At 35.0% G+C, this 23,463-nt stretch overlaps 2 protein-coding genes, 1 long non-coding RNA gene and 2 pseudogenes across 4 annotated transcripts; 2 read left to right on the plus strand and 3 right to left on the minus strand.

Moving 5' to 3' along the window:
• LOC116142849 overlaps nt 1–7,640 on the minus strand; it is a 28,839-nt pseudogene extending 21,199 nt beyond the window's left edge.
• A 1,149-nt stretch (nt 7,641–8,789) lies between these two features.
• LOC116142850 (E3 ubiquitin-protein ligase ATL76-like) lies at nt 8,790–9,248 on the plus strand. Its single transcript, XM_031428262.1, has one exon. It carries the CDS (start codon nt 8,790–8,792, stop codon nt 9,246–9,248), a length of 459 nt encoding a protein of 152 aa, XP_031284122.1.
• A 1,458-nt stretch (nt 9,249–10,706) lies between these two features.
• On the minus strand, nt 10,707–14,800 carry LOC116142851 (annotated as a pseudogene).
• A 554-nt stretch (nt 14,801–15,354) lies between these two features.
• Nucleotides 15,355–16,689, plus strand: LOC116142800. The gene is made up of 3 exons (XR_004130048.1): nt 15,355–15,922; nt 16,128–16,282; nt 16,374–16,689. It is a non-coding gene; the product is annotated as an uncharacterized LOC116142800 (long non-coding RNA).
• A 503-nt stretch (nt 16,690–17,192) lies between these two features.
• On the minus strand, nt 17,193–22,684 carry LOC116142799 (terminal nucleotidyltransferase 4B-like). 2 transcript variants are annotated; one of them, XM_031428205.1, is made up of 13 exons: nt 22,224–22,684; nt 21,776–21,888; nt 21,630–21,686; nt 21,353–21,448; nt 21,203–21,273; nt 21,053–21,095; nt 20,836–20,916; nt 20,695–20,754; nt 20,072–20,122; nt 19,713–19,810; nt 19,115–19,163; nt 18,736–18,780; nt 17,193–18,183 (listed from the first exon to the last, which is right to left on the minus strand). In XM_031428205.1, exons 1-13 carry the CDS (start codon nt 22,576–22,578, stop codon nt 17,734–17,736), a joined length of 1,569 nt encoding a protein of 522 aa, XP_031284065.1. In that variant the 5' UTR covers nt 22,579–22,684; the 3' UTR covers nt 17,193–17,733. The 2 variants fall into 2 exon arrangements, with proteins under 2 accessions (XP_031284065.1, XP_031284064.1); XM_031428204.1 differs by lacking the exon at nt 19,115–19,163 and adding an exon at nt 19,543–19,591 and having other exon boundaries at nt 17,194–18,183.
• Nucleotides 22,685–23,463: the final 779 nt, after the last annotated feature.

Here is a 23,463-nt window from a genome sequence, read left to right on the forward strand (position 1 = left end):
AAGAATTAAGACTTCAATACCTACCAAACCTCATCAGCCTTTGTCCAAAAATTATAATCACTTGGCCAACACTTTAGAAGAGTTACTACGACGGGATTTGGCAAATTCCGCGCCGTCTTTCATTGTTGAACTTGAAGCCGTTATGAAGACTGCAATTGAGGTATGCTTTTATTAAGTTTATGTAAAAAATTTAACTTACTATTTGCATATGTGCATGCATATTGTATGTATATTATATAATACTATACAGAATATTATATGAGTGTGGATAAAATATTGTATTGTATATTTTTTATACTATACTATGTTTGGTGTATAAACTATTAGACACAAAATAAATTTTTTAAATAAAAAATTAATATATTTTTTAATTAAAAGAGTAATAAATAAATTTATGAGACTCTTTAAATAGGATTTAAAAAAAAAAAAAGAAACCATACATAACATTTCTCTATAACAAATTAAATATTAATAAAAATAAATTTAATATTTACTAAGAAAATATTGCAAATCATGCTGCAATTTCTTAAATAAAATGATAACAATATTTAAATTACTATCACGTGCCTAATAAAAACATAAATTATCCGTGTGTTAATAGTGCAATTCAATTAAGCAAAAAGTTGATGTTATGACTTATGAGAAGCTGGGCCTTTGTGGCTACTTTTTCCTGTTTATTTTTAAATTAATATTTGCAACCTTAACTGGATTAAAAACCAAGTTTCATGGTTTCATGTTTTGATTTAATTAGTCAATTAAGTTTCATATTTTCACTAAGTTCATTATAATAAATATTTTAACGATTTCAATCACTTGACTTGGACAATTGCTGTAAGCATAAAAGATAGCTATTATTACACATATAATGTTGCCATCGCATTTTTGGTTATATCTTCTGTATCAACTCTAATCTATTTTACTAATGACTCAGTTTATTTATATTCCTCAGAAATTACGGATTCTCGGTTGATTAATGCAACCTACAGTTGTGTAACACAGTTCTTGTTTTGTGAGATTTGGTCTGCCAATTTGAAGATGCTAGATTAAAATATCTGCAGAACTAGAAAGTTTATTTAAGGGTCCCATTCATGTTTTAGGCCTGCAGAATCTACCAACTTAGAGATACGTGGTGCAATAGTTGAAACATATCTTCTCACTCACCCTTGCTCAAAATCTGGTGCAATTGAAACATCTGAAGATTGGGAATTGTGAAGAATTGGAGCAAATCTTGGTTGTTGATGATGAAACCTTTTGAATAATAAGGATCATCTATTCTTTCCAAATCTCTTTCAAATAAAGTGATTGAATGCCACAAATTGAAATGTGTCTTTCCTATCAATATAGGCCGACATCTTCAACAACTGCAAAAATAAATGTTATAGGAGTGATCAACTAAAGAAGTATTTGGACATACAATAGTGGTGACCTCACAAATGATAAAGAAATCATGTTACCTCAACTTCAAGAATTGTCACTCTTTTCTTTACCAAACCTCACCAACTTCTGCTCCGTGAGTTACCACTTCATATTTCCATCTCTTGAAAGTTTGTTAGTTCGGAGTTGTCCCAAGATCACTACAAGATTTTCCTACGCACAAAATAATCAATCCGTGCATGCCGAAGCAAAGGTACTTCCATTCTTCACACCCTCAAGTCTATATTTGCATTATGTTGTTATAGTTAACAATATTCAGAATTTACTAGATCTAAACAATATTTCTCTGATTTTGCCATTAAAATGGACCAGAATTATTATTATATTCATGTTTGTTTCTTGTATTGAGAATAATAACATGATAAATTAACTTTAATATTGTCATTTGTGCAGGCATCCAAACAGGCAAAGAGATGAAGTGCAGAATACCCTATAGAGCTCAACTGTCTCCACAGACCATCTAAATTGAGTGATGTATTACCGCCATACATAGAACAATGATAGGAAGTGCCAATAGCAGAAGAAGAAAAACAGGGTAACTCAAAAACATTCTCATAATGTTTATTTGTTAACAAAGTAAATATAGTTGCATTTTAACTTCTTTCTTTTTTCGTTCTTCTTGTACTTCAATGGTTCATATTACACTAGAACCGCTCAGTCTTAGCTGTACAGATACCATCAATCATAACATGGACCATATCTTCAGTTCAAATCTTTCTGAAACTAATTTGATAATCAGCAAGTTTTTCTATTGACCGAATTTCTCATCAATTTCTAGTTCCTAAACCCCTGAATCCAAAGAAGAAAGGGGCTTGTTTCTATGGTTGTGATATCTCTTCATGATTTCATGTGTCTTTATAGACTGAAGTGTTGTCCTTCATTTCACTTGATTATGTTCGATACTCATTAATTGTTTTTATCAAGGCCACATTAAGCATGTCTTATGATAAATTTGAAGTCCTGATTCATTCAAAATCATCATAACCACATTGTATTCTCTCAAGAGTTATTTGTTTATGTGGCTAATTATAATTCTCCTTGCGCATTTCATTTGGTGGCACAGACATTCAAGAGTAATAAGAGTACATTACTTTTTCTTGCTACCTCATTTTTTTTTTTTTTTTTTAATAGTTTTCCTTCTAATTTAGACTCAACTCTATGAGAATTTAGCAACATTTTTTTTTTTACTAACTTTTTACATGGAGAGTTGATATATCGGCTAGTGATCTTATAACCTTTTATATTTCTAGAAGTTTCTGTTTTTATGAGGAAACTGAGAATTAATACTGCTACTAAACACACCTTTCCTACATTCTGTCAGTCAGATGGGCCATTTTAAGACAAATTCTGAATATAAATGATTTATAATAAAGTAGTTTTCTTGATTGTATTAAAGTTAATATACTTACCCGGGCTTTTATATCTTTTATTGCCTCCTGTGGCAATGAAATAAATATATGTTGCTTTGAAGTTTCCGCCACCATTTGATTCTCAAAGGTTGCTTTGAAGTTTCTAAAGACCATGGCATGGTTACATAACAAACAACAGCTAGCTAATAAAAAGAGAGCACAGAAGCCAATGCTTTATTCGATTGTCAGGTACACAAGACAGCTAAATTCTCAAAACTGTAAAACATACTGAGCAATTTGCTCAGATGCCTCTCCCCGTGTGGTGGTTGAAGAGCCACCTAACAGCCCAGAACGAGAAAGATCAAAGGTTTATATGAATTTCTCCAATCAATTTCTTCATTCTATAAAATCATGTCTTCAACTTGCCGAAAAAGTGAGGCCGTGACCAGTAGCACAATGGATGGCAGTGCTCACATCCCACTTGAAACCACACAGCCTTCACTATTCATTTTCGCTGCATATTTTGATGGAATGGCCATGCATCAACACCTTCCACTAATTCAACATACACGAAACCAAATAGGAAATGACTGACGTATTATCAGCTAAAACCATTGGCATCCTCACAGTTATTTCTCCACCGTTTTTTCTTTGAACTCCTCTCTTCCTCGAGCCACTTTCTTCATGCCTCTCAATCTCCCCTGATTCTTTAACCTTCTTCTTTCTAGACTTCTCTTTGGAAGAAGCTTTCCTCTTCTTTTCAGAAGACTGTGCACTATCATCTCCACGGGGAAAGGATTCTTCTTCATAATCTGACTGCCAATTGCACAAAATCTCTTTTTGCTGATCCACATGTTGTGTCTGTAATGGCTCCCCACTCCAGGAAGCAGTTGTTAAAAGTCATCTCACCATTAGATCCTCCTTTACCTCTCCAGCAAGACCGGATCAGGTCTAATTATGGTACCAAGAATGCTCCTGTTGGGCCTAGGCTAAAGATGGTCTTCGGATTTGTTAAGGTCGTCAATGCCATTAAAAAAGCTGATTTAATCTGCAAAAGAGGAGAAATGTGAAATTCCAAGTAAATTTTCTGATACACCAAAAGATAAAATAATGCTAGATGTACAACAAATCTTACAAAGATTTGTTTACAAACTGATGTAGCATGAATATGATGTATTTGACTTTTTGTATTCACCTTCCATTATTCCTGTCACATCAGTTTGTACACAAATCTTCGTAAGATTTGTTTGTACACTAGCATTACTCAAGATAAATGTAGTTTTCTATTTCATTTTTCCCTACTGAAATAAATGGGTAAGATCAGTCTAGCCATAAACCTCACTAAGTATTTTCTTCTTTCTCAACCTAATAAACCTCTTGCAAGGTCCACTACAAGACCAGGATGTAAGAGATAATGAATAAAGCATTTCTTTTTCTTTATTTTATTTATTTTATTAGTAAAGTGAGAAAGTAAACTCTACGTTGTGTAACAAATCTCATTAGTTCCCACATTAAACAAAGATTTATTTCATGGTCACTGCAGACCAAGAAACAGAAGTAGATAAGTAAATAACTAATTGTTGAACAAACCTGGAAGTAATTGAAAGAGTTCTTCCCAATGTCGTTATCTGGCGCCTATTTAATCATAAAAAATAACAGGTGTAATCAATAATCAAAACAAGAAGCAGCAACCAATAGTCATCTCCAGCACTCTATTCATTACTCAATTTCATAGGTTATATTCTTGAGGCAACTTGTAAAATGAGGTTGGAGGTGGCCCAACTTTACATGATTCCCGTTCTTAGAATTTGGCATAGTTCTAAAAGTTCGACTAACCCCTTAAAAAAGTAAAATGTCAAATCAAGAAAAGCAACAATGTCAATTCTATCAAATCCTCATTTTTTTTCATTTGCCAGAAATCTTATGAACACTTACAGTTAATATCGAAAGGCAACCTGTGTCCTCAATGGAGATGAGAAATGGCCGTCCCTTATTTGTAAACCTAAAAAAAGAGGAACCAGGACAAAAGACCAAGTATAAGTTTACAAATAATGAAAAATTAAATTTCAAAATGAGAAAGTAAATTTATCTTCGTAATAAAGGTATTTTTCATTTTTTAATACCCTTTGCTACTCTTCTTAAAGAAGGTGCCGTTCCCTTTGCAAGATACACCAACATCTGTGGTGTTCAATTTGCGTCCATAAATATCAAAGAAGTGTACCTATTTTTGAAAACAAAAATAAAAAGAATGTCAATAATTTTACTCTGAAACATTGAGGTTCAATCTCTAAGATTGAACTATAACATTACGTCTTACAACCACACTCCTTAGTCCATGTTCATTATGTTATCTTATTCTTTCGTATCATTTCAGGTGATAGGACAGCAACTAAATCCCAGGCTTATACTTGAGATTTTGGCATTGTTGACTCAGAAACAAGTGTTAACTGGATGAACAAGGCTGAGAACACATACCAAAAGACTCCCAAATTATGCTCTGGAGAAGTTTGACACATCATAAAGACTCTGCACCATCAAATTATATAAACAACAATCAGATAAAATACATAATGCTGTCCATAATGTACAGTATTTTACTCAAGAATTTCAAAGATTTAGTGTATCAAAGAGATAAAATCAAGGTGCTACTCTGATGAGAGATTGTATGGAGTAAGTGATAATTACTATTAGACTTTTTTATTTTACAGTCGCTATCAACATAACTTTTGCAAAAACAAATTCTAAGTTATATCAAGTCAATATCAGGGCTCATCCTAGGGAGGCCTCTCTATTAAGAATGCAATAACTATCAGAACCATCATCCCACCCCATCCTGAACTTTTCACTGACAAGTAGCATCATTGTCTCTTGATTCCTACAGTGCAGCCAGCTTCAAAATTCATTGCCTAACTTTGATCTTAAACTAAAGTTTGAAAGTGATATGACTCACTCAACCTACTTAAAATTCTTAGATTTAATAAAAGCATGCAATTGCAATACACAAGAACATCTCACTGAGTATAGATCAAAGTGAGACTACGGGCCCATTTGCGAGTGCAAACTAGATATTTCAATGGGAATATTACCTTCAACACTGCCATTAACATGGTAAGGAGAGCATATGAACCATCCCACCAGAATATACCTATAAAACTAAAAGAAATCAAATTAGGCAGATTGTGATATAAGATTGACTGAACAAAAGGCAGAGAAATACAAACTCAACCTCATTCAGTTCCCTCTGCTGTAAAAAACTTTCAAGATCAAACATAATGGACGTAATTGAGGCCACTTATAAATGCATCCTGAAAAGAGAAACATATAAACAAGCATACGCATGCACAAATTGTTTAAAGTTACAAAACTGCTTGATCTCATCTGACATTCGTTAAAAGGATTACAATCCCTATTGTGACCAGAAAAACAGGCAAGATAAAAACCTTGATAAACTCAGCTGCTTTTGGTCCATTTTAGCATCAAAACTGTCATCCAGAGGAAAAAAACATTGGTCATATTCTGAGAAAAACAAATATAAGAGATGCAACGCAGCTTTGATGCAACGGATCAAAAGGTTAGCAGATGTACCTTATATCAAATGAAAAACCGCTTTTTTCTCTAACATTTAATGATGGGCACACGAGCCTTCGCAATCCCTTAAACACAAAAGATGACATTTTAGATTCCAAAATCTTTAATAAAACGATGATAGGTCAATGAAAGCACACCTGTATCTTTTTGGCAATACCTCGTTGAGATAAGTGCCCTAGAAAGAGCCTGCAAACCAGTTGGTGGTTTCTGATACCAGCCCCGAAATCACAACCTACATAAAAGCATCCAGCCACAGGCCTGAATTTAGTTGACAACAAATCAAATTCCCCAATTTAATATATGACAACATATGTTCTTATTTTAAAAAAAGAAAAAAAAAGCAGGCAATTAAAAATAATGAAACGCATCATAAAAGTCACAAGCACAGAGAAAACAAGATTATCATACTTACATCGATATCACAGTTGGAAGATAAAGCCCTGTCCTGATGAACCAAAAACCTCAGGCTATCAAACAAAAACAGTGAGATGCCATATTTTAAGCTTTTACAAAACAGAGTACGCATAGATAGAAAGAGGAAGTATCAGATGATACCTTGCACTTGGGCCATATGTATTTAATAACATCAAAAACAGATTCTACTGCAGAGTTACGAAGAGCTTGTTCTCTGGAGTTGGAGATAGAAAAGCACAGAAATCCACAATCTCTGTAATACCAATAATTAGATGATAGGTTTCAATACATATAGGATGAAGTACAAATAAAACAAAAATTATTCACAAGTTTGTTCCTATAAGCTCTGACATCCACATCCAGAAAAGCTAACATTTATTATTAATTTTAAAAGTAAAACAAAAATCCCACACACTCTAAAAAAACAACAGCAAGGTCACTTGTTCACACTTCACACTAAAATCGACCTCTACAATGAGAAGTTCAAATTTTAAACAATTATCCGTAATCCAAACAATGCCCAAAACAATCTCAACAACATGATGCTTTTACTTGTTCAATTACGTTAAATTCACCTTTATGTAACTGAAGCATCGGACTCTTAAAGCTACTATTGCCTCTGAACCAGCCACTCCCAACCTCGGCTCAAGTTCCTTAGTCGGCGTCTTCGGCTCCTTTTGCCACTTCGGCTCGCTTCCTCCAATTCACAACTCCACTACTATTCACATCCGCGGAAAAAATCAGCGCGGGAGATTCCACGTACCCGCCACCAAGATCAGATAACGAAATCTCGTTGCGAAACACAGTGTAGGGTTCCAATTGATCAACGGCGGAGATTGAGGGCGTGAGGGACATCGGAAGCGTAGAGAGAGGGAAGGGCTTAGGGTTTCGTAGAGGATGTTCTCGGATTGTTGTTCCATGGTAATGATTGAAGGTTTAGGGTTTAGGATTTGGGCTGTTAAAGCCAGTGAATCGTAAGAGTAGACGAAACGACAGTGAATTCTGTTTTTGGTTGTCGTTTGTGTTGATGTCCATAAATAATTTCAACTAATTTAAAAAATTATGTCGCAATAACGAATCCAAACAAGGCTAGAGATTGAAGCCGGGGCGACCGGTGGGGATCCGACACCCCTCAGTTTTTAAACTTTAACCTTTAACCCCACAAATGTAACTTTTTAACTATCTCTAGTCCCCTCAGTAATTGAATATTATATTTTGATCTCGCTGAATAAATTTTCTCGCTTAGCCACTGGAGTCTGGAAGCAAAGCAATTGCTAAAGGACTTCTCAATCTCAATCAAGCAGAAAGTGTTGACCCATTTGACATCTTTATAATCAATCAAGCAAAAACTGTGGCTTAGACATAGTTACTGTATTATTAACTTTTTAAATAATATATACACATGTACATGTATATTCTTTAATCAGACCGTATTTGAATACCGTTGAATTTACTCATTAAAATGTTATTTTACGTACATATAAGAATTTAATGGTAATTAAATATATGATCCTAACATAATCATATTATGGTGATATATATATATAGAACTCCCATAAAAAGGTAATAAGCCAAGGTAACTAACCTAATCAATAGGACCCCCATAAAAAGGTTTTAACAAACTTATTGTTTTAGTTGATCTTTCAATGCTCGCTAAATTATGGTTATAATGGCAGCCATTGATGATCAGGTGAGGTGACCAGCAAATCAAGAGCATGAGAGATTAATTAATAAACCTTGTTTTCCGAAGTTTAGTTTCAGGGACATGGATGCAATAGCAACTCATCAGAGCTCACCAGAACCTGCATCCTGGTTTTTCCAATATTTTCATTTATATGGTTGATTTGGTTTTTTTCTCGGAAACTTAATCCCTGGAATGGAGATTCATAACCGATTCCGTTTTGATTAATTTCCAAAACTTCCCCTTCTTTTAGCTCAAGAAAAAAACAAAAAATACCATGTCTACGTAGTCTGCATGCCTTTTATACACAAAATTAACCAAATATGAACAATTCCCAATCTTTTGTTTCTCCAACTCCTTCTCCATCAAATTCTCCTCGATCTAATACCATGCTTTATCTTGAATTATCAGCTATGATATGCATTTGCATCGTGGTAACTCTTTTATTCTTCTTACTTCATAAAAATCGTAATAGGCAACGCGATCGCCTTCGAATTCGAGAGCGTGAGGGTAGCGATTCCGATCCAGAAACCCGAGAAAGGCAGGGAATAGCGCAGGAAGCCTTGGAGCAATTACTACCTCTCACAAATTATGGTCACCAGCTGGATAAATCAGAGAACTCAAGTTACTGTGTCATTTGCTTGGAAAGTTTCACCGATGGCGAACCTTGCCGAGTTTTTCCTGTGTGCAACCATATTTTTCATTCAAGTTGCATTGACGCCTGGTTGAAGGATCATTTAACCTGTCCCGTTTGTCGAATTAGCTGCAAGGCAAATGTGTAGTGTACGTGGATGTATGCATGATCTGTAATTAATTTGTCATGGAAAATTTCTACTTTCTTTTTATGATAGGAAACAAAATATATGTATTGAATATAAATTAAGTCCTAGCGGCGGACCTGATCTTCACGGCAAACTTTTAAAAAGACAGAAGCTATACAACACAACTCCACATGATCTTAGGCTTTCTTTTCGCTCGGAAAGGCAAAAAACTTCTCCATAACCAAATATTCACAGTTTTTGGGGAAAACTGTAATTCAATTTTAATTGTTTTTAGCTCATGAGCTTGAAGTAGTTGCCATTTTGTTTTAATGATAGCTAGATTAGATGCATAAGTTGTAATGTACATCGATATGCCAATTGCCAAGGCCCAATTCTACGGTGGAATTACAGGTGAAGGTATTAGTTGATGGCAACAAATAAAGAATTGAGTTGTTTTAGGAAGTTTTTGAAAGTACTTTTCAGAAATTGTTTCCATTATGTAGCTTTTTATTGTTGTAAAAAACAAAATTGTGTGGTGATACTTTATTTATAGAGAAGCACTTCAAAGCAAATATTAAATAAAAACACAGTGATGAAATTCATATAATCCATTTGTAATTAGACAAAACTTTGTATCGATAATTCAACAAAATTATCACTTACAATAGCTTTTAACACTAGCAACTCTACACGGCTTATGTTATAAAATGATTTTTTGGGCGCTGATTGGCGTTTTAAATCAAGCATATCATTAACTTTATTCTTTTGTATATCAATTTTTATCACTAATATGATGGGTAACTATTGGTGTAAACCACCATTGGGTGACTTGATGGTAAAAAAGCAAAGGAGGTTTCATAAACTCTTGAGGTCGAGTCCCCTCGGATACTAATAAAGATGGTCATTGGGACTCTTAACCTATCAATAGTTCCAAAACCCTGGATAATTAGTTGAAGTATACGCAAGCTGGCCCGGACACCCTCTGTAGACGTAAAAATCTACCTGTACGGAAGGAGGGTCTGATCCCGTGAGGTTAAGGCCACTAGCGATCCGCTGCACCTGCACACGTAGAGAAACACACGCGTGAAGCGAACGGGAAACACCAGGGTGGTGTTTGCCGTAGGCACTCCGACGCTCAAGTCAGTAAGGCTGAGAGAGGCTAATATAGTGAGGGCTAAGGAGTAGAGGTTACCGGAAGTCTAGTCGGGGACTGTGACTATGGCGGTGATGTGGAGCTCTCAAGTCAGAGCTTTCAGTGTGAAGGTGTAATGTCCTCCGTTTCTTGTGAGAGGGTTGGCCTCTGTTTATATAGTGGTCGTCTGGTCTCCTAATCCTGGTAGAAGTAGGAGTCCTAGTATGACTCTGATACAAACCCTAGAAGAATTAGGGTTGTGGTAAGCTGTCTTACCAGTGTCCGGATAGGAAGGTGATTCTGATTAGGAGAGTAACTCCGACCCTGATTCTTTAACCTTCTTCTTTCTAACTTCTCTTTGGAAGAAGCTTTCCTCTTCTTTCAGAAGACTGTGCACTATCATCTCCACGGAAAGGATTCTTCTCATAATCTGACTGCCAATTGCACAAATCTCTTGTTGCTGATCCACATGTTGTGTCTGTAATGGCTCCCCAGCTCCAGGAAGCAAGTTGTTAAGTCATCTCACCATTAGATCCTCCTTTACGCTCCAGCAACCGATCAGGTCTAATTATGGTACCAAGAATGCTCCTGTTGGGCCCTAGGCTAAAGATGGTCTTCGGATTTGTTAAGGTCGTCAATGCCATTAAAAAAGCTGATTTAATCTGCAAGAGAGAAATGTGAAATTCCAAGTAAAATTTCTGATACCACCAAAGATAAACATAATGCTAGATGTACAAACAAATCTTACAAAGATTTGTTTACAAACTGATGTAGCATGAATGATGAATTTGACTTTTTGTATTCACTCTTCCATTAATTTCCTGTCACATCAGTTTGTACACAAATCTTCGTAAGATTTGTTTGTACAACTAGCATTACTCAAGATAAAATGTAGTTTTCTATATTCATTTTTCCCTACTGAAATAAATGGGTAAGATCAGTCTAGCCAATAAACCTCACTAAGTATTTTTCTTCTTTCTCAACCTAATAAACCTCTTGCAGGAGGTCCACTACAAGACCAGGATGTAGAGATAGATGATAAGCATTTCTTTTTTCTTTATTTTATTTTATTTTTAGTAAAGTGAGAAAGTAAACTCTACGTTGTGAACAAATCTCATTAGTTCCCACATTAAACAAAGATTTATTTCATGGTCACTGCAGAAACAGAACAGAAGTAGATAGAGTAATAACTAATTGTTGAACAAACCTGGAAGTAATTGAAAGAGTTCTTCCCAATGTCGTTATCTGCGCCTATTTAATCATAAAAATAACAGGTGTAATCAATAATCAAAACAGAAAGCACAACCAATAGTCATCTCCAGCACTCTATTCATACTCAATTTCATAGGTTAAATATTCTTTGAGGCAACTTGTAAAATGAGGTTGGAGGTGGACCAAACTTTACATGATTCCCGTTCTTAGAATTTGGCATAAGGTTCTAAAAGTTCGACTAACCCCTTAAAAAAGTAAAATGTCAAATCAAGAAACACCAATGTCAATTCTATCAAATCCTCATTTTTTTTCATTTGCCAGAAATCTTATGAACACTATACAAGAAGTTAATATCTGAAAGGCACCTGTGTGCCTCAATGGAGATGAGTGGCCGTCCCTTATTTGTAAACCTAAAAAAAGAGGAACCAGACAAAGACCAAGTAAGTTTACAAATATGAAAAATTAATTTCAAAATGAAAGTAATTTATCTTCGTAATAAAGGTATTTTTCATTTTTTAATACCCTTTGCTACTCTTCTTAAAGAAGGTGCCGTTCCCTTCAAGATACACCAACATCTGTGGTTGTTCAATTTGCGTCCATAAATATCAAAGAAGTGTACCTATTTTTGAAAACAAAAATTAAAGAATGTCAAATAATTTTACTCTGAAACATTGAGGTTCAATCTCTAAGATTAGAACTATAACAATTACGTCTTACAAACCACACTCCTTAGTCCATGTTCATATGTTTATCTTATTCTTCGTATCATTTCAGGTGATAAGGACAAGCAACTAAATCCCAGGCTTAATACTTGAGATTTTGGCATGTGTTGACTCAGAAACGTGTTAACTGGATGAACAAGGCTGAGAACACATACCAAAAGGACTCCCAAATTATGCTCTGGAGAAGTTTGACACTCATAAAGACTCTGCACCATCGAAATTATATAAACAACAATCAGATAAATACATAATGCTGTCCATAAGTACATTAGTTACTCAAGAATTTCAAAGAATTAGTGTATCAAAGAGATAAATCAAGGTGCTACTCTGATGCAGAGTGTATGGATAAGTGGATAATTACTATTAGACTTTTTTATTTTACAGTCGCTATCAACATAACTTTTGCAAAAACAAATTCTAAGTTAAAAAGTCAATATCAGGGGCTCATCCTAGGGAGGTCTCTCTATTATAGATATGCAATAACTATCAAACCATCATCCCACCCCATCCTGAACTTTTCACTGACAAGTAGCATCATTGTCTCTTGATTCCTACATGCAGCCAGCTTCAAAATTCATTGCCTAATCTTGATCTTAAACAAAGTTTGAAGTGAATATGACTCACTCAACCTACTTAAAATTCTTAGTTTAATAAAAGCATGCTAAATTGCTAAACAACAAGAACATCTCACTGAGTATAGATCAAAAGTGAGACTACGGGCCCTTTGCGGTGCAAACTAGATATTTCAATGGGAATATTACCTTCAACACTGCCATTAACATGGTAAGGAGAGCATATGAACCAATCCCACCAGAATATACCTATAAACTAAAAGAAATCAATTACAATGTGTATAAGATTGACTGAACAAAGCAGAGAATAACAAACTCAACCTCATTCTTCCCTCTGCTGTAAAAAACTTTCAAGATCAAACATAATGGACGTAATTGAGCCACTTATATAATGCATCCTGAAAAAGAACATATTAAACAAGCTACGCATGCACAAAATTGTTTAAAGTTACAAAACTGCTTGATCTCATCTGCATTCTTTAAAAGGATTACAATCCCTATTGACCAAAAAACACAAGATAAAACCTTGATAAACTCAGCTGCTTTTGGTCCATTTTGAGCATCAAAACTGTCATCCAGAGGAAAAAAACATTGGTCATATTCTGAGAAAACAAATATAAAGAGATGCAACCAGGCTTTGATGCAACGGATCAAAAGGTTAGCAGATGTACCTTATATCAAATGAAAAACCCTTTTTTTCTCTACAAATTTAATGATGGGCACACGACCTTCGCAATCACCTTAAACCCAAAAGATGACATTTTGATTCCAAAATCTTTAATAAAACGATGATAGGTCAATGAAAGCACACCTGTATCTTTTGGCAATACCTCGTTGAGATAATGCCCTAGAAAGAGCCTGCAAACCAGTTGGTGGTTTCTGATACCAGACCCCAGAATCACAACCTACATAAAACCATCCAGCCACAGGCCTGAATTTAGTTGACAACAAATCAAATTCCCCAATTTTAATATATGACACTATGTTCTTATTTTAAAAAAAGAAAAAAAGCAGGCATTAAAATAATGAAACGCATCATAAAAGTCACAAGCACAGAGAAAACAAGATTATCATACTTACATCGAATCACTAGTTTGAAGATAAAGCCCTGTCCTGAATGAACCAAAAACCTCAGGCTATCAAACAAAAACAGTGAGATGCCATATTTTAAGCTTTTCAAAACCAGAGTACGCATAGATAAAAAGGAAGTAGATGATACCTTGCACTTGGGCCATATGTATTTAATAACATCAAAAACAGATTCTACTGCAGAGTTACGAAGAGCTTGTTCTTCTGGAGTTGGAATAGAAAAGCACAGAAATCCACAATCTCTGTATACCAATAATTAGATGATAGGTTTCAAATACATATAGGATGAAGTACAAATAAAACAAAAATTATTCACAAGTTTGTTCCTATAAGCTCTGACTCCACATCCAGAAAAGCTAAACCATTTATTAATAATTTTAAAGTAAACAAAAATCCCAACACTCTAAAAAAAATAACGCAAGGTCACTTGTTCACACTTCCACAACAATCGACCTCTACAATGAGAAGTTCAAATTTTAAACAATTATCCGTAATCCAAACAATGCCCAATAACAATCATCACAACATGATGCTTTTACTTGTTCAATTACGTTAAATTCACCTTTATGTAACTGAAGCATCGGACTCTTAAAGCTACTATTGCCTCTGAACCAGCCACTCTCCAACCTCGGCTCAAGTTCCTTAGTCGGCGTCTTCGGCTCCTTTTGCCACTTCGGCTCGGCTTCCTCCAATTCATCACCTCCACTACTATACATCCAGCGAGAAAAAATCAGGCGCGGGAGATTCCACTTACCCGCCACCAAGATCAGATAACGAAATCTCGTTGCGAAACAGTGTAGGGTTCCAATTGATCCAACGGCGGAGATTGAGGGCGTGAGGGGACATCGGAAAGCGTAGAGAGAGGGGAGGGCTTGGGTTTCGTAGAGGATGTTCTCGGATTGTTGTTCCATTGGTAATGATTGAGATTTTTAGGGTTTTAGGATTTGGGCTTTTAAAGCCAGTGAATCGTAAGTAGACGAAACGACAGTGAATTCTTTTTTTGGTTGTCGTTTGTTGATGTCCTAAATAATTTCAACTAATTTAAAAATTATGTCGCAATAACGAATCCAAACAAGGCTAGAGATTGAGCCGGGCGACCGGTGGGGATCCGACACCCCTCAGTTTTTAAACTTTAACCTTTAACCCCACAAATGTACTTTTTAACTATCTCTAGTCCCCTCAGTAATTGAATATTATATTTTGATCTCGCTGAATAAATTTTCTCGCTTAGCCCTGGAGTCTGGAAGCAAAGCAATTGCTAAAGACTTCTCAATCTCAATCAAGCAGAAAGTGTTGACCCATTTGACATCTTTATAATCAATCAAGCAAAACTGTGGCTTAGACATAGTTACTGTATTATAACTTTTTAAAATATATCTACAACAAGCAGAACTAGAAAGTTTATTTAAGGGTCCCATTCATGTTTTAGGCCTGCAGAATCTTACCAACTTAGAGATATGGTGGTGCAATAGTTTGAAACATATCTTCTCACTCACCCTTGCTCAAAATCTGGTGCAATTGAAACATCTGGAGATTGGGAATTGTGAAGAATTGGAGCAAATCTTGGTTGTTGATGATGAAACCTTATTGAATAATAAGGATCATCTATTCTTTCCAAATCTCTTTCAAATAAGGGTGATTGAATGCCACAAATTGAAATGTGTCTTTCCTATCAATATAGGCCGACATCTTCAACAACTGCAAAAGATAAATGTTATAGGAGTGAATCAACTAGAAGAAGTATTTGGACATACAGATAGAACTGACCTCATAAATAACAAAGAAATCATGTTACCTCAACTTCAAGAATTGTCACTCTTTTCTTTACCAAACCTCACCAACTTCTGCTCCGTGAGTTACCACTTCATATTTCCATCTCTTGAAAGTTTGTTAGTTCGGAGTTGTCCCAAGATCACTACAAGATTTTCCTACGCACAAAATAATCAATCCGTGCATGCCGAAGCAAAGGTACTTCCAATTCTTCACACCCTCAAGTCTATATATTGCATTATGTTGTTATAGTTAACAATATTCAAGAATTTACTAAGATACTAAACAATATTTCTCTGATTTTGCCATTAAAATGGACCAGAATTATTATTATATTCATGTTTGTTTCTTGTATTGAGAATAATAACATGATAAATTAACTTTAATATTGTCATTTGTGCAGGCATCCCAAACAGGCAAAGAAGATGGAAGTGCAGAATACCCTATAGAGCTCAACGTGTCTCCACAGACCAATTCTAAATTGAGTGATGTATTACCGCCATACATAGAACAATGATAAGAGAAGTGTCAAATAGCAGAAAGAAGAAAAAACAAGGGGTAACTCAAAAACATTCTCATAATGTTTATTTGTTAACAAAGTAAATATAGTTGCATTTTAACTTCTTTCTTTTTATCGTTCTTCTTGTAGCTTCAAGTGGTTCATATTACACTAGACCGCTCAGTCTTAGCTGTACAAGATACCATCAATCATAACATGGACCATATCTTCAAGTTCAAATCTTTCTGAAACTAATTTGATAAATCAGCAAGTTTTTCTATTGACCGAATTTCTCATCAATTTCTAGTTCCTAAACCCACTGAATCCAAAGAAGAAAGGGGCTTGTTTCTATGGTTGTGATATCTCTTCATGATTTCATGTGTCTTTATAGACTGAAGTGTTGTCCTTCATTTCACTTGATTATGTTCTGATACTCATTAATTGTTTTTATCAAGGCCACATTAAAGCATGTCTTATGATAAAATTTGAAGTCCTGATTCATTCAAAATCATCATAACCACATTGTATTCTCTCAAGAGTTATTTGTTTATGTGCTAATTATAATTCTCCTTGCGCATTTCATTTCGTGTGCACAGACATTCAAGAGTAAATAAGAGTACATTACTTTTTTCTTGCTAACCTCATTTTTTTTTTTTTTTTTTTTAATAGTTTTCCTTCTAATTTAGACTTCAACTCTATGAGAATTTAGCAACATTTTTTTTTTTACTAACTTTTTACATGGAGAGTTTGATATATCGGCTAGTGATTCTATTAACCTTTTATATTTTCTAGAAGTTTCTGTTTTTATGAGGAAACTGAGAAATTAATACTGCTACTGAAAACACACCTTTCCTACAAATTCTTGTCAGTCAAGATGGGCCATTTTAAAGACAAATTCTGAAAATATAAATGATTTATAATAAAAGTAGTTTTCTTGATTGTATTAAAGTTAATATACTTACCCGGGCTTTTATATCTTTTATTGCCTCCTGTGGCAATGAAATAAATAATATGTTGCTTTGAAGTTTCCGCCACCATTTGATTCTCAAAGGTTGCTTTGAAGTTTCTAAAGACCATGGCATGGTTACATAACAAAACAAGCTAGCTAATAAAAAGAGAGCACAGAAAGCCAATGCTTTATTCGATTGTCAAGGTACACAAGACAGCTAAATTCTCAAAACTGTAAAACATACTGAGCAATTTGCTCAGATGCCTCTCCCCGTGACTGGTGGTTGAAGAGCCACCTAACAGCCCAGAACGAGAAAGATCAAAGGTTTATATGAATTTCTCCAATCAATTTCTTCATTCTATAAAATCATGTCTTCAACTTGCCGAAAAAGTGAGGCCGTGACCAGTAGCAGCATGGATGGCAGTGCTCACATCCCACTTGAAACCACACAGCCTTCTACTAATTCATTTTCGCTGCATATTTTGATGGAATGGCCATGCATCAACAGCCTTCCACTAATTCAACATACACGAAACCAAATAGGAAATGACTGACGTATTATCAGCTAAAACCATTGGCATTCTCACAGTTATGTCTCCACCGTTTTTTCTTTGAACTCCTCTCTTTCCTCGAGCCACTTTCTTCATGCCTCTCAATCTCCCCTGATTCTTTAACCTTCTTCTTTCTAGACTTCTCTTTGGAAGAAGCTTTCCTCTTCTTTTCAGAAGACTGTGCACTATCATCTCCACGGGGAAAGGATTCTTCTTCATAATCTGACTGCCAATTGCACAAAATCTCTTGTTGCTGATCCACATGTTGTGTCTGTAATGGCTCCCCAGCTCCAGGAAGCAAGTTGTTAAAAGTCATCTCACCATTAGATCCTCCTTTACGCTCCAGCAAGACCGGATCAGGTCTAATTATGGTACCAAGAATGCTCCTGTTGGGCCCTAGGCTAAAGATGGTCTTCGGATTTGTTAAGGTCGTCAATGCCATTAAAAAAGCTGATTTAATCTGCAAAAAAGGAGAAATGTGAAATTCCAAGTAAAATTTCTGATACACCAAAAGATAAACAATAATGCTAGATGTATAAACAGATCTTATAAAGATTTGTGTACAAACTGATGTGACATAAATATGATGAGTTTGACATTTTGCATTCACTCTTCTATTTATTTCCTGCCACATCAGTTTGTACACAAATCTTTGTAAGATTTGTTCGTACAACTAGCATTACTCAAAGATAAAATGTAGTTTTCTATATTCATTTTTCCCTAATGAAATAAATGGGTAAGATCAGTCTAGCCAATAAACCTCACTAAGTATTTTCTTCTTTCTCAACCTAATAAACCTCTTGCAGGAGGTCCACTACAAGACCAGGATGTAAGAGATAAGTGAATATAAGCATTTCTTTTTTCTTTATTTTATTAGTAAAGTGAGAAAGTAAACTCGATGTTGTGTAACAAATCTCATTAGTTCCCACATTAAACAAAGGATTTATTTCATGGTCACTGCAGAACAAGAAACAGAAGTAGATAGAGTAAATAACTAAATTGTTGAACAAACCTGGAAGTAATTGAAAGAGTTCTTCCCAATGTCGTTATCTGGCGCCTATTTAATCATAAAAAATAACAGGTGTAATCAATAATCAAAACAAGAAAGCAGCAACCAATAGTCATCTCCAGCACTCTATTCATTACTCAATTTCATAGGTTAAATATTCTTTGAGGCAACTTGTAAAATGAGGTTGGAGGTGGACCAAACTTTACATGATTCCCGTTCTTAGAATTTGGCATAAGGTTCTAAAAGTTCGACTAACCCCTTAAAAAAAGTAAAATGTCAAATCAAGAAAAGCAACAATGTCAATTCTATCAAATCCTCATTTTTTTTCATTTGCCAGAAATCTTATGAACACTATACAAGAAGTTAATATCTGAAAGGCAACCTGTGGGTCCTCAATGGAGATGAGAAATGGCCGTCCCTTATTTGTAAACCTAAAAAAAGAGGAACCAGGACAAAAGACCAAGTATNTCTGGCGCCTATTTAATCATAAAAAATAACAGGTGTAATCAATAATCAAAACAAGAAAGCAGCAACCAATAGTCATCTCCAGCACTCTATTCATTACTCAATTTCATAGGTTAAATATTCTTTGAGGCAACTTGTAAAATGAGGTTGGAGGTGGACCAAACTTTACATGATTCCCGTTCTTAGAATTTGGCATAAGGTTCTAAGAGTTCGACTAACCCCTTAGAAAAAGTAAAATGTCAAATCAAGAAAAGCAACAATGTCAATTCTATCAAATCCTCATTTTTTTTTGTTTGCCAGAAATCTTATGAACACTATACAAGAAGTTAATATCTGAAAGGCAACCTGTGGGTCCTCAATGGAGATGAGAAATGGTCGTCCCTTATTTGTAAACCTAAAAAAAGAGGAACCAGGACAAAAGACCAAGGATAAGTTTACAAATAATGAAAAAATAAATTTCAAAATGAGAAAGTAAATTTATCTTCGTAATAAAGGTATTTTTCATTTTTTAATACCCTTTGCTACTCTTCTTAAAGAAGGTGCCCTTTCCTTTGCAAGATACACCAACATCTGTGGTGTTCAATTTGCGTCCATAAATATCAAAGAAGTGTACCTATTTTTGAAAACAAAAATTAAAAGAATGTCAAATAATTTTACTCTGAAACATTGAGGTTCAATCTCTAAGATTAGAACTATAACAATTATGTCTTACAAACCACACTCCTTAGTCCATGTTCATTATGTTATCTTATTCTTTCGTATCATTTCAGGTGATAAGGACAAGCAACTAAATCCCAGGCTTAATACTTGAGATTTTGGCATTGTTGACTCAGAAACAAGTGTTAACTGGATCAACAAGGCTGAGAACACGTACCAAAAGGACTCCCAAATTATGCTCTGGAGAAGTTTGACACTCATAAAGACTCTGCACCATCGAAATTATATAAACAACAATCAGATAAAATACATAATGCTGTCCATAATGTACAGTAGTTACTCAAGAATTTCAAAGAATTAAGTGTATCAAAGAGATAAAATCAAGGTGCTACTCTGATGCAGAGCGTATGCAGTAAGTGGATAATTAATATTAGACTTTTTTATTTTACAGTCGCTATCAACATAACTTTTGCAAAAACAAATTCTAAATTATATCAAAAGTCAATATCAGGGGCTCATCCTAGGGAGGTCTCTCTATTTCAGATATGCAATAACTATTAGAACAATCATCCCACCCCATCCTGAACTTTTCACTGACAAGTAGCATCATTGTCTCTTGATTCCTACAGTGCAGCCAGCTTCAAAATTCATTGCCTAATCTTGATCTTAAACTAAAGTTTGAAAGTGAATATGACTCACTCAACCTACTTAAAATTCTTAGATTTAATAAAAGCATGCTAAATTGCTAATACAACAAGAACATCTCACTGAGTATAGATCAAAAGTGAGACTACGGGCCCATTTGCGAGTGCAAACTAGATATTTCAATGGGAATATTACCTTCAACACTGCCATTAACATGGTAAGGAGAGCATATGAACCAATCCCACCAGAATATACCTATAAAACTAAAAGAAATCAAATTAGGCAGATTGTGATATAAGATTGACTGAACAAAAGGCAGAGAATAACAAACTCAACCTCATTCAGTTCCCTCTGCTGTAAAAAAACTTTCAAGATCAAACATAATGGACGTAATTGAGGCCACTTATATAATGCATCCTGAAAAAAGAAACTATTAAACAAGCATACGCATGCACAAAATTGTTTAAAGTTACAAAACTGCTTGATCTCATCTGACATTCGTTAAAAGGATTACAATCCCTATTGTGACCAGAAAAACAGGCAAGATAAAAACCTTGATAAACTCAGCTGCTTTTGGTCCATTTTGAGCATCAAAACTGTCATCCAGAGGAAAAAAAACATTGGTCAATACTCCGAGAAAAACAAATATAAAGAGATGCAAAGCAGGCTTTGATTCAACGGATCAAAAGGTTAGCAGATGTACCTTATATCAAATGAAAAACCGCTTTTTTTCTCTACAAATTTAATGATGGGCACACGAGCCTTTGCAATCACCTTAAAACACAAAAGATGACATTTTAGATTCCAAAATCTTTAATAAAAACAGACGATGATAGTGTCAATGAAAGCACACCTGTATCTTTTTGGCAATACCTCGTTGAGATAATGCCCTAGAAAGAGCCTGCAAACCAGTTGGTGGGTTTCTGATACCAGACCCCAGAATCACAACCTACATAAAAGCATCCAGCCACAGGCCTGAATTTAGTTGACAACAAATCAAATTCCCCAATTTTAATATATGACAACATATGTTCTTATTTAAAAAAAAGAAAAAAAAAGCAGGCAATTAAAAATAATGAAACGCATCATAAAAGTCACAAGCACAGAGAAAACAAGATTATCATACTTACATCGATATCACTAGTTGGAAGATAAAGCCCTGTCCTGAATGAACCAAAAACCTCAGGCTATCAAACAAAAACAGTGAGATGCCATATTTTAAGCTTTTACAAAACCAGAGTACGCATAGATAGAAAGAGGAAGTATCAGATGATACCTTGCACTTGGGCCATATGTATTTAATAACATCAAAAACAGATTCTACTGCAGAGTTACGAAGAGCTTGTTCTTCTGGAGTTGGAGATAGAAAATCACAGAAATCCACAATCTCTGTAATACCAATAATTAGATGATAGGTTTCAAATACATATAGGATGAAGTACAAATAAAACAAAAATTATTCAACAAGTTTGTTCCTATAAGCTCTGACATCCACATCCAGAAAAGCTAAACACATTTATTAATATAATTTTAAAAGTAAAACAAAAATCCCAACACTCTAAAAAAAATCAACAGCAAGGTCACTTGTTCACACTTCCACATACTAAAATCGACCTCCACAATGAGAAGTTCAAATTTTAAACAATTATCCCTAATCCAAACAATGCCCAATAACAATCAATCACAACATGATGCTTTTACTTGTTCAATTACGTTAAATTCACCTTTATGTAACTGAAGCATCGGACTCTTAAAGCTACTATTGCCTCTGAACCAGCCACTCTCCAACCTCGGCTCAAGTTCCTTAGTCGGCGTCTTCGGCTCCTTTTGCCACTTCGGCTCGGCTTCCTCCAATTCATCAACTCCACTACTATTCACATCCAGCGAGAAAAAATCAGGCGCGGGAGATTCCACGTACCCGCCACCAAGATCAGATAACGAAATCTCGTTGCGAAACACAGTGTAGGGTTCCAATTGATCCAACGGCGGAGATTGAGGGCGTGAGGGGACATCGGAAAGCGTAGAGAGAGGGAGAGGGCTTAGGGTTTCGTAGAGGATGTTCTCGGATTGTTGTTCCATTGGTAATGATTGAGAGGTTTAGGGTTTTAGGATTTGGGCTGTTAAAGCCAGTGAATCGTAAGAGTAGACGAAACGACAGTGAATTCTGTTTTTGGTTGTCGTTTGTGTTGATGTCCATAAATAATTTCAACTAATTTAAAAAATTATGTCGCAATAACGAATCCAAACAAGGCTAGAGATTGAAGCCGGGGCGACCGGTGGGGATCCGACACCCCTCAGTTTTTAAACTTTAACCTTTAACCCCACAAATGTAACTTTTTAACTATCTCTAGTCCCCTCAGTAATTGAATATTATATTTTGATCTCGCTGAATAAATTTTCTCGCTTAGCCACTGGAGTCTGGAAGCAAAGCAATTGCTAAAGGACTTCTCAATCTCAATCAAGCAGAAAGTGTTGACCCATTTGACATCTTTATAATCAATCAAGCAAAAACTGTGGCTTAGACATAGTTACTGTATTATTAACTTTTTAAATAATATATACACATGTACATGTATATTCTTTAATCAGACCGTATTTGAATACCGTTGAATTTACTCATTAAAATGTTATTTTACGTACATATAAGAATTTAATGGTAATTAAATATATGATCCTAACATAATCATATTATGGTGATATATATATATAGAACTCCCATAAAAAGGTAATAAGCCAAGGTAACTAACCTAATCAATAGGACCCCCATAAAAAGGTTTTAACAAACTTATTGTTTTAGTTGATCTTTCAATGCTCGCTAAATTATGGTTATAATGGCAGCCATTGATGATCAGGTGAGGTGACCAGCAAATCAAGAGCATGAGAGATTAATTAATAAACCTTGTTTTCCGAAGTTTAGTTTCAGGGACATGGATGCAATAGCAACTCATCAGAGCTCACCAGAAC

Source organism: Pistacia vera, unplaced genomic scaffold (genome assembly GCF_008641045.1).
Source record: "Pistacia vera cultivar Batoury unplaced genomic scaffold, PisVer_v2 Contig42, whole genome shotgun sequence".
Taxonomy (NCBI): Eukaryota; Viridiplantae; Streptophyta; class Magnoliopsida; order Sapindales; family Anacardiaceae; genus Pistacia; species Pistacia vera.

Excerpts from the sequence above, each read along its gene's own strand:
- LOC116142850 (XM_031428262.1), top strand. The coding sequence starts at position 8,790 with ATGAACAATTCCCAATCTTTTGTTTCTCCAACTCCTTCTCCATCAAAT.
- LOC116142799 (XM_031428205.1), bottom strand. The coding sequence starts at position 22,578 with ATGGAACAACAATCCGAGAACATCCTCTACGAAACCCTAAGCCCTCTC. Across the intron at positions 21,889-22,223 it reads GATGCTTCAGTTACATAAAG|AGATTGTGGATTTCTGTGAT; the intron begins GTGAATTTAACG and ends TTGGTATTACAG. Across the intron at positions 20,917-21,052 it reads AAGCAGCTGAGTTTATCAAG|GATGCATTATATAAGTGGCC; the intron begins GTTTTTATCTTG and ends TTCTTTTTTCAG.